This window comes from Mirounga leonina, unplaced genomic scaffold (assembly GCF_011800145.1).
Source record: "Mirounga leonina isolate KUSES-001 unplaced genomic scaffold, KU_Mleo_1.0 Mir_175, whole genome shotgun sequence".
NCBI classification, from domain to species: Eukaryota; Metazoa; Chordata; class Mammalia; order Carnivora; family Phocidae; genus Mirounga; species Mirounga leonina.
In genome coordinates, this window is record NW_023270453.1 from 21188790 (window position 1) to 21198731 (window position 9942).

At 50.9% G+C, this 9942-nt stretch overlaps 2 protein-coding genes across 4 annotated transcripts; one reads left to right on the forward strand and one right to left on the reverse strand.

Annotated features, from left to right (window-relative positions):
* Positions 1-2734: 2734 nt before the first annotated feature.
* POLR3K (RNA polymerase III subunit K) lies at positions 2735-7029 on the reverse strand. Its single transcript, XM_035021769.1, has 3 exons — positions 6882-7029; positions 4778-4865; positions 2735-3311 (listed from the first exon to the last, which is right to left on the reverse strand). Exons 1-3 carry the CDS (start codon positions 6990-6992, stop codon positions 3184-3186), a joined length of 327 nt encoding a protein of 108 aa, XP_034877660.1. The 5' UTR covers positions 6993-7029; the 3' UTR covers positions 2735-3183.
* Positions 7030-7199: 170 nt separating this feature from the next.
* SNRNP25 (small nuclear ribonucleoprotein U11/U12 subunit 25) lies at positions 7200-9929 on the forward strand. 3 transcript variants are annotated; one of them, XM_035021778.1, is made up of 5 exons: positions 7200-7442; positions 8266-8356; positions 8603-8708; positions 9063-9265; positions 9729-9752. In XM_035021778.1, exons 1-4 carry the CDS (start codon positions 7401-7403, stop codon positions 9217-9219), a joined length of 396 nt encoding a protein of 131 aa, XP_034877669.1. In that variant the 5' UTR covers positions 7200-7400; the 3' UTR covers positions 9220-9265; positions 9729-9752. The 3 variants fall into 3 exon arrangements, with proteins under 3 accessions (XP_034877669.1, XP_034877670.1, XP_034877667.1); XM_035021779.1 differs by having other exon boundaries at positions 7206-7442; positions 9191-9265; positions 9729-9929; XM_035021776.1 differs by having other exon boundaries at positions 7255-7442; positions 9126-9265.
* Positions 9930-9942: the final 13 nt, after the last annotated feature.

Sequence of the window (9942 nt, forward strand, 5' to 3'; positions counted from 1 at the left end):
ACTGGCTGGCAAAGGAATGTTTACTACCCAATGACACTACAGCAGGTCATTGTCATCAGACTACGCACCGAGTCACTGGCACCGCTCTCGACACGGCGCAGAATTTCTTCAAAAAAATTAACTACGAAAATGAAACAACCAATTAAATTTCTGAGGGGCTCATTTGTTAACCAAGCCAGGAAAGCCACTGACTTGTGTTTAATTGCAGCAGTTGAAGAAGTGTGTCCAGAGAAAATAAATTTAGGACTCTCGGCCTTTTGGAGAACAGTTCTAAAAGCTAAGGGCACTGGGAGCAACATCAAGTCAATTAAAAATGAGGCGAATGATACAAAGTGATTTCCCTTGATTCTTGATGAATCCTCCAATGTTACTGATATTGCTCAAGTGTCCTTCTGAAAGGTCAATGCCTCGGCCCTGAGCTGGGAAGGGACGGAAGAGTGAGCCTGCGCGCACGGTCTGCGTAGAACCAACTGCAGGCAAGAATATTTTCAGAGCTGAGAAAACATGAATTCAGTAGACCATGGATTGGAATCTGCTAATCCATGTTATAGCAAATTCTCTATGGAAATTATTTGCATCTCTCATCAGTATTGACTCTACTCAATCTACTGCTGATGTCAACAGTTAACTTCATTTGCTGTCCTGCACTTAACCAGCATTCACAGATGCATATTCGCAATCTATTTTGATGACCAGAAATGCTAACTTTGAACCCCAGTTCAGCAAAACGATATCCATTCTTTTCATCAGTAGACCCCCATTACAAAATGCTGTACTCAATTACAATTACATTTTGAATTTTGTTTATAAAAAAGTGGTAGAAGTTTGTTTTCCTAGATTTTGACTCTCGACCCACAGAGTCTAAAATATTTACTATCTGGGCCTTTACAGAAAATGTTTGTAAACCCCTGAAATTGACTATCATCATCACTCTACACACGAGGAAGTGAAGGCAGAGGCTCCGCAGTCTGACCGAGGTCTCACAGCTAAGAAGCAGATATGCAGGGGCGCCTGGGTGGCTCAGTCGTTAAGCGTCTGCCTTCGGCTTGGGTCATGATCCCAGGATCCTGGGATCGAGCCCCGCATCGGGCTCCCTGCTCTGCGGGAAGCCTGCTTCTCCCTCTCCCACTCCCCCTGCTTGTGTTCCCTCTCTCGCTGTGTGTCTCTCTCTGTCAAATAAATAAATAAAATTAAAAAAAAAAAAAGAAGCAGATATGCAGGCCAGCTTCAGAGCACACGACCTTCACCACTGACCCAACAGCAAACACCCACAGAGGAGCTGAGGAAATAAAACTGATGGAAAACAAAACAAGACAAAGCAAAAAACAAGAACTGATGGCATGAACAGAAGCTCCTAAAGGCAACACCCACATTATAAAACTTTTATCAGTATAACCAGAACAAGCTGTTTTGGAAAATAACCAATTAGAGATGAGGGGCTCAGGACCTGGTCTACGTGTTATGGCAAAAAGCAAGCCTTCAGTGTTGGGGCGCCTGGGTGGCTCAGTCAGCTAAGCAGCTGACTCTTGATCTCAGCTCAGATCTTGATCTCAGGGTCGTGAGTTCAAGCCCTGCACTGGGCTCCAGTGTGGAGCTTACTTAAAACAAAACACCATTTTGTCAAACTTCCAAGATTAATCATTTCCAGAAAAGATACCAAGTCCCAAAAATGTACAAATCTGTATCAGAGGTATGAATTCACATCCCATGATTTCATGAGCGAGACTTCATTATTAAGAGATTTGGAAAAGTCATTAAATCCGAGGTCCTGAGCAAGAAACCAATCCATCCACAAACTACCATCCCGTCCCCCTCTAGTCTGGGACGTCCTTTTTCTTTTGCAAGTGAAAAGATGAAGGAAAAAAGTAGAAATATCTTCTATCTAATAAATTTACTGCAATCCTAGGAAATAACAGAAATGATAAACTGAAATCCATGTTATTAGCAATTCTGTGTCCAGGAGAGTCCTAAGTATGGCAGTAGTTTGATGTCTACTTCTCAAAGCATTTTAAAACACTGCAAAAACGCTCTCTTGCTGCAGCAACATGAGTGGGAGGACCAGGCGCTGGGCTCAGAGCACAACTCCACGGATCGCTTTAAGAAAATGGCAAAAGCTGGACACGGGGGAGATTGCCAGCTTCGGGATGGCCAAGCTGGAGAAAACAGAGACGCTGGAGAAGAACACCCTGCCAACCAGAGACCACTGAGCAGGAGAAGCAGAGTGAAATTTCCTGGGGCGCCTGGGTGCCTCAGTCGTTAAGCGTCTGCCTTCGGCTCAGGTCATGATCCCGGGGTCCTGGGATCAAGCCCCGCATCGGGCTCCCTACTCCGCGGGAAGCCTGCTTCTCCCTCTCCCACTCCCCCTGCTTGTGTTCCCTCTCTCGCTGTGTCTCTCTCTGTCAGATAAATAAATAAAATGTTAAAAAAAAAAAAAGAAAGAAAAAAATTTCCTAAGAACCTAGGGGATTCCCCACCCTCGTCATCTTTGAGACCCACCAGTTGTGATCTGGAGGAAGAGCCACCTGCAATATGGACACGAGTGACAAGCTGCACTGTGGGCCCGGGCACCCCGTGCTGACACCACCAGCCTGCGGGTCTCTGAGGGGACCCCCCTCAGGCTGACTGCCAAATTCTCCAGTTTGCCCTGGGATATTATAGCAAATTATTTGTATGATTAATAAAAATAAAACATACTTCTTGGCAAAAAAAAAAAAAAACAACACTGAAAAAGCAGTACTGGACTTTCCATTTTAATTAAATATTCAGAATAGATGGTGATAAAATAAGTTTACAATTAACAGTTAAATACTTAGGGACATCCGATGTACTACATTATAAAATTTTACTTTATAAGCTGTGCAAACGGGGTACATATTTAAGAAGGGTGATGATGAGAGAATGTCTATTAGCCAATACACATACGAGATCGATGAGCAGGACATTAAACAGATCACACTTACTTACGGATACCCGATCCACACACAATCTCCCTGCACTTAACTGAGCGCATCCACTGACTGCCGATGGGCTACAGTCGCGGGCACCATGGCCAGCTCCCCTCAAAGGGTTAGCTTTTCGCCATGCCAGCAGAGACGTTTCGGGACAAACAGCTCACACACTGGCTGGGAATCCAGCCTGGGGAACGAGGTAAGCAGACAATGGCATGGCTGGGCCCGCCTGGGCCTAGTCCCTCCAGCGGTGCCCACACTGAGCACTGCAGCATTTGTAGAAGGTGGTCATCGGCTCGTCTGCAGAGCGGGTCTGAAGCTGCATGAAATAGGCACGAGGATGTTCGCATTTAGGACATGGCTCTGGCAACGAGAAAAACAAGTGACCCACATTATTTAAAAAAAAAATATATGGTGCTCATGACCAAACATACCTGCTAGAAGTAGGTGTCATGGAAAGGCAGCAAAGACCCTCTCCGGGCCCCATTCATCTGGCAAGCCTTGCCTAGGGTACCCTGTACCATGATTAAGGCTATAGTTAGTGGTATCATTCCCACTACGCTCTCACAACGAGGGAATCAGGGAGACCTGTGATCTGGAAAACACTCCAGCTCCCCCCCCCGCTGGGTCCCATTTTTCTTCTCAAATCTGGTTGAAGACTGGCTGGAAACATAACAAGGAAAGTGATTTATGACTACCATGTGCATTACGGGGTCCACTCCCTGCAGATGCTTCTAAGTGCATTTCCATCACTTGGGCCCTCTCAGCCTCCCAGAGGAGCCCCCAGTGGACGATGAATCCACTTCCCTTTAAATTTAGGGATCCTTTTTGGCAGCAGTTCCTCAAGCTGTTCTTACAAAGATCTCACCATACATTCCACACCTATGTCAAGGCAAAGTGACTTCACTTTGAGAAACTGCCTCTACTCTTGATAACACCTTCAAACACTCTCAAACACCATTTTAAACACTGGGTACATAATTCATCTTTTTTTTTTTTTTAGCAAATTCTGCCAGTGCTAATTGCACCATATCAGATTTGGATGTTCTTCTATAGGGGAAAAAAGGTAACAGTAAACAGGAGTTGGCTCTTCCTCTCCGCAGTACAGGTGTGTTTAGGGCTCTCCTCTTTCCCTCCTTGGTCATGTCTACCTCTTTCAGATATGAAACAAGACGTGAAATAAACACTTGAATGCTCTCTGGCACTGACTTTTATTTATTTTTTATTTTTTATTTTTTTTTAAAGATTTTATTTATTTGAGAGAGAGAGAGAGAGAGCATGAAAGGGTCAGAGGAGAAGCAGACTCCCCACTGAGCGGGGAGCCCAATGTGGGACTCGATCCTGGAACTCCAGGATCACGACCTGAGCTGAAGGCAGTTGCTTAACCAACTGAGCCACCCAGGTGCCCCTGGCACTGACTTTTAAAAATCCACACCAGAACAAATAGCTCCTATTTCTTCCTTAGGCTCTTTCATTACTCCTGCCACCGTCGCATTATCATGGCTACCTCTTACGGAGTACACTGGATGCCCGATGCCGTATGACTCATTTTATGGGCTCACACTCAGTGAATATGGAATAGCCCCAGAAAGGGCAAGGGAGGCCACCAAGGTCATAGAATGTTAGGAGGTCACTGTGAGACTCTAACCCAGGCCTGCACAGCGCCGCGGCTTGTGCCAATATTGTCTAACAAATAAATTACTAAGGAAAAAATAAACACACTTTGTATTTTTAGAACCTCCCTTCCTCTCCGTACATCACTGAGTCAAACACAGGCCAGCGGCCTCCTACCTCTCCACAGCTCAGTAACAGAAAAGGTTCCTCCTCACCTGCGGTAGAGTCAACATTCTCCCAGGCTGCTGCTCCGCCAAGCACATCATCCACTTCTTTCAGCTTTGGATACTTCCGATTTGTTACCTAACAAACAACAGCAGGTCTTCAGGCTCCAAATAAGTGAAAAGTAGAAACTTGGGCCACCAAACCCTACCTGTCCTCAAGTGTCTCCGCAGACTTCCTTCCTTCAACACAGACTACTAAAAGAATCCAAAGTTTCTACTCTCACAGAGCAGGACTCAACACTGGAATTTAAAGAATCCAGGTTTGGGATGCCACCCAAAAGAGGAAGATTCAGTGGTGCGGAGTTATTCTCAGAAAATGTATCCTAGGGGCGCCTGGGTGGTTCAGTCGGTTAAAGTGTCTGCCTTCGGCTCAGGTCATGATCTCAGGGTCCTGGGGTCGAGTCCCGTGTCTGGCTCCCTGCTCAGAAGGGAGTCTGCTTCTCCCTCTCCCTCTGCCTCTCCTCCCCGCACTCATGCTCGCGCTCTCTCTCTCTCTCACTCTATCTCAAATAAATAAAACCTTTTAAAAAAAGGAGAAAAGAAAGAAAATATATTGTAAGCCCTCAGGAGTGATTGTGGAAGCAGCTGAAACGTCAGCAGCGTTCCTGTTCTCAGGCTATTGAACGCAATGGTCTGGTAGGAACAGGATCCCATGATCCCCAGGAGCAGGGCACAGGTTATGAGCTAGGGGCCCCCCTTCCTGCACCTGGCGTTTGCTCACACAAACATCCCACTCTTCCCTTTATCTCATGACTGCCTCCCTGCAAGCCTGCGCATAGGGAAGGGTACAGGCCTGCTTTACAGCTTCAAGCTATTTGCCATCCCGCTGTACTCCTTTCCCAGGCTTTGAGACTTCTGTCCTTGCTTTTCTGATAAAAAATGAAATAAAAGCTATGTGCAGAATCCAGCTCCTGCAGCTCTACTTGCAGAGGCAGCCCTGCATGGCCGCTCAGATTGGGGTCTGAAGATTTTATTTCAGCGCAGTGACCACACGGCGGTGAGATCTCTGCAAGGACTGGATGACACACCAGAGCAGGAAAGAAAACCAGGTAGGTGGGACCTTCCCCCTTCGCCCCCACCTTTAGGATACTAGATTACCCAAGATAGCAAAACACAACTAAAGCCAAAGAGCACCACTTAGCTGGAGAGCCCCGCCAGACGCTTTCAAAGCAGATCACACTTGGCTTTCTTCCAAAATTTTACCAAATATCCTTGAAATTTCAGGGTTACCTAAGAGTTCACTCTTCCCGCAGTTTCTGATCCTAAACTCCCACAACATTAAGAAGTTCTCTAGTTCTAAAAAGTAGAAGCGTGCTAACAAATAAAGATTACGGGAAAACAAGTTGTAATGATACCGAAAGCATTATTCATGTACTGAACATCCACTACATTCTAGATTCAGACTAGAGAGAACCTAAGAGGCAACAAAACGGAAAAATCCCTGCCCTCCTACACCTTATGTCCTAGTATTCATAAACAAAACACTTAAGTCGCGGAGTACACTGGAAGGTAATGAGTCCTATGGAAAAACGTAAGACAGGGAAGTCGGATAAATGGCGGGAGGGGCTGAAGTCTTAAACGGAGCAACCCTTCAAGTACAGACAGGCCCAGCGAATGGCATGGCCACCCAGGGGGAAGTAAACTGAGCAGAAGGCATGTGCAAAGACCCCGGCAGCAGCGCCCCGTGCGCGGTGGGGCCCCTCCCAAGAGACCGGTCTGGCTGCGGACAAGGCATGCACTAGAACTTGGCACCAGACACGCAAGCTCGGAGGGAGGGGTCGGTGTCAGAGCCTGCTGGGTCCTGGGGTGCGCTGGGGAGCTGCGGAGGGTTCCCGAGCACAGCACCGGCTCGGACACGGTCCACCGGGAACGCAGCGCCGGGAGCCCCAGCGCGAGGTCAGGACCCGGACACAGGAGAGGCGACGGGGCGGGGCCCGAGGTGGCGGCACGGAGGGGGGACACACGGCCACATCCGCACAGGATCCGCACCCGACAGGCTCCGCAGCCGACCGCAGGCGGCGGCGAGAGCGAGGACGGCCAGAGGCGGACGCGGGGCTGGTGGGCGGGGAAGCGGGCTCCGGGCCCCACCCCTAACCTTGCGGGTGATGTTGTGCACGTAGGGGCAGGTGTTGCAGGCGAAGCGGTGGCACCGCTGTCCCTCCTCCACGATCAGCCCGTTCCCGCAGCCGGGGCAGAAGAGCAGCATGGCGGCCGGCTCGGCCCCGCAGGCTCCCGGCAGCCCCTGCGGCCGCCGGGCGCGGTCGCTGGGCCCGCCTCGAGCTCCCATTGGTCCGGGCGGCCGACCCACCCTCCAGCCGACCAATGGACAGGCCGATGTCGCGCTCCCAGCAACAGCTGCGGCAGGCCGCCTCGAGCTTCTCATTGGTCCTCGTGGAAACCCCGCCCCCTGGCGGTCCCAGGGGCTCTACTGCGGTCCCCGCGTCGGTGGGGCGCGCGAGCCGGCGGTGCGGGCGGAGCGCGGGAGCGGAGAGGCGCTCTGGAGCCGGCCGAGGCGGAGGCTGCTGTGCGGCCCGAGGCGCCCGAGGACGATGAGGACGAAGAGGAGGCGCTACCGCACTCCGAGGCGGTGGACGTGTTCCAGGAGGGTCTCGCCATGGTCGTGCAGGACCCGCTGCTCTGCGATCTACCGATCCAGGTGCGCGCGGGCGACGGAGGCCGCCGGGGCCGGGGTCGTTCCCCGCGGGGCCGTGCGCCGAGGCGCGGACCGACCTCGAGAGGCCCTGATGGGGGACTGCGGCCCAGAGGCCTCAAGAAGGCGCCTCTGGGCTCCAGCGAAGGTCTTACCCGGGGCTGGGGCTGGGGGGCGGGGGCGAGCGAGGCTCTCACCTGGCTTGCAGAATTTAAGGGGGCGCCCAAAAAACACTCGTCGGGATACATGACCTTGTAATACACCGTTTTCCAAAGCTCAAAGGACGTGTAAAAAAGGCTCTGGCAAACAAGACAGCGAAACTTCGCGTGAAGACGAGATCAGTATTGATGGCTTTTCATGTATCTACCTTCAGTCTGGTTCGGCACAGTCCTGTCTTTAAATCTTTGCTAATTTGCCCCACTTGGAGTTTTAAAGTTCACTTGTATTTTTTGTTAAGTTGGTTCAAAATGTTTATATTACTGTTTTTTTGGTGCCCTGGTAAATCTTGCACACCTGCCTCAACTCAAGCGTTGCCCTGGGCCTGGGACTGACAGTGTTCTTACTCCTACCCAGCCCCAGAACCCAGATCTGATCCTCATCGTCCCCTGTCTGTATACTTCTCTTTTGCCGAGCTTTTATCCACTTTGGACATTAAATACAAAATGTGGGTGGAACTGGGAAACCCTAACATATAAGCAAGAAATCTGTTTCTTGTCCTTCAAAAAACATGGTATTGCTTTTTGGACAGTAACAGCTTGTTTTCTTTGGTTGTTGTTTGGGATAGTAAAGAGAGCCAAGGTTCCCACCTCCACCCTTGGTCTTTTTGTAGGTGACTTTGGAAGAGGTCAATTCCCAAATAGCACTAGAATATGGCCAAGCAATGACAGTCCGAGTGTGCAAGATGGATGGAGAAATAATGCGTAAGTGTTCGCCTTCTCCCTTTGGACCTTACAGTCGGAGCTTCCACACAGGCAAGATGTGGACATGGCTGCTCAGGGGGAAACTCGGGGCTATGTCCCAGGGTATTGGGCCAACTACAAGCCTACTCCCCCTGGACTTGAGTCTCCGTCCAAAACAGTCTGGACAGAGCTTCTGGGTTCCTTTCGTGCCATCCAAGGCTGTGGCTGTGGATTCCCACCATGGCCGTCCTCCCATCTGTGTTGCAGCTGTGGTTGTGGTACAGAACGCCACAGTCCTGGATCTGAAGAAGGCCATTCAGAGATACGTGCAGCTCAGGCAGGAGCGTGAAGGGGGCATTCAGCACATCAGCTGGTAAGTGGAGCGGCAGGAAGGCCTGGTGGCACATGAGCGCCTGTTGCATGTGTGCCGCAAAGTACTGGTGAGTTCTGAGTTCCCTGTCCCAAGCCTTCAGGCGTGGTGGGTGCCTCCGTGCCTGGGAGTCCTGCCTCAGTTGCTCTTTCATCTACATCACCCCACCTGGGCAGCCGGGTTTCTTAAACGGGGGGCATCTCGGGGCATTTCTAGTGTCTGTAAGTGGTCTCTCTAGCTGTCAGTGGCCCCAGCCCATCTTCACTTGGGTGCTCTCCTCACGCCTGTTGGGTCAGGTGTTCTGCTGTCTGTGTCTCAGTACTGCCGCCTATCTCGTAAGGTATGTTTGGCCCCCAGCTACCCAGCACAGCCCTTGGAGCAGCGCCTCCTCAGAGCTGCCTCAGCCCATCTCACACACAGCCCGTGTCCCAGCTGCCCAGTGACCGTGCTTGTGGTTTACCTGAATCCTCATCTGAGTCTTGCAGGTCCTATGTGTGGAGGACCTACTACCTGACCTCCGCAGGAGAGAAGCTCACAGAGGACAAGAAGAAGCTTCGAGAGTAAGTTCAGGCACATTTTGAGCTGCTGGGAGGCATCTGGTCTGTTGCCCTCTAGTTCCCCAAGCTCGGCCAGAGGGCTGGGGCCTCTTCCCAGGAAGAAGGAGTCTTAAGTCAGTTCCTGGGGAATCTGCGAGACCTGGGGAGTCCCTGGCTGGACTGATACCCTCCTGCAAGGAGGTTCCTGGGGGCCCTCCCTACTGGAATGGGAGACCTAGGGGCACTGTGACCACTGCTCTCCAGGGGCAGTGAAGGGCTTCCCGGAGCCAGAGGAAGGCAGTGCGTGCGGGTGAGAGGCTGCCCACGGGCACGATGGGGGTCTTGAGAGGGTGGCCACTGCCACTTCCTCACCTTCCTGCACATAGTGCTCTTCCTACCCGTTCCTTCTTGGTCCCTCCCAAGTTTCACGTGAGGAGTCCAACCTACCTTCTGCAGATCACACACTATAGCCCTCCTCCTTTTCCAGTTACGGTATCCGGAATCGGGATGAGGTGTCCTTCATCAAAAAGCTGAGGCAAAAATGAACCTCCAGACGAGGACAGCTCTGTGCTGCTGGCCTGTACCCAGCTGGGACACAGCTGAGCCCTAGGTCCAAACAACCGAATGATGGGGCAAATGGGCCTGGCCCTGTGTACAAAATAAATCTACTTGCTTCTTAGTTTGAAAAGTCAGAAAACCAC

Excerpts from the sequence above, each read along its gene's own strand:
- POLR3K (XM_035021769.1), bottom strand. The coding sequence starts at position 6,992 with ATGCTGCTCTTCTGCCCCGGCTGCGGGAACGGGCTGATCGTGGAGGAG. Across the intron at positions 4,866-6,881 it reads TGCACAACATCACCCGCAAG|GTAACAAATCGGAAGTATCC; the intron begins GTTAGGGGTGGG and ends GTTGTTTGTTAG. Across the intron at positions 3,312-4,777 it reads GAATGTTGACTCTACCGCAG|AGCCATGTCCTAAATGCGAA; the intron begins GTGAGGAGGAAC and ends TCTCGTTGCCAG.
- SNRNP25 (XM_035021778.1), top strand. The coding sequence starts at position 7,401 with ATGGTCGTGCAGGACCCGCTGCTCTGCGATCTACCGATCCAG. Across the intron at positions 7,443-8,265 it reads TCTGCGATCTACCGATCCAG|GTGACTTTGGAAGAGGTCAA; the intron begins GTGCGCGCGGGC and ends GTCTTTTTGTAG. Across the intron at positions 8,357-8,602 it reads GATGGATGGAGAAATAATGC|CTGTGGTTGTGGTACAGAAC; the intron begins GTAAGTGTTCGC and ends TCTGTGTTGCAG.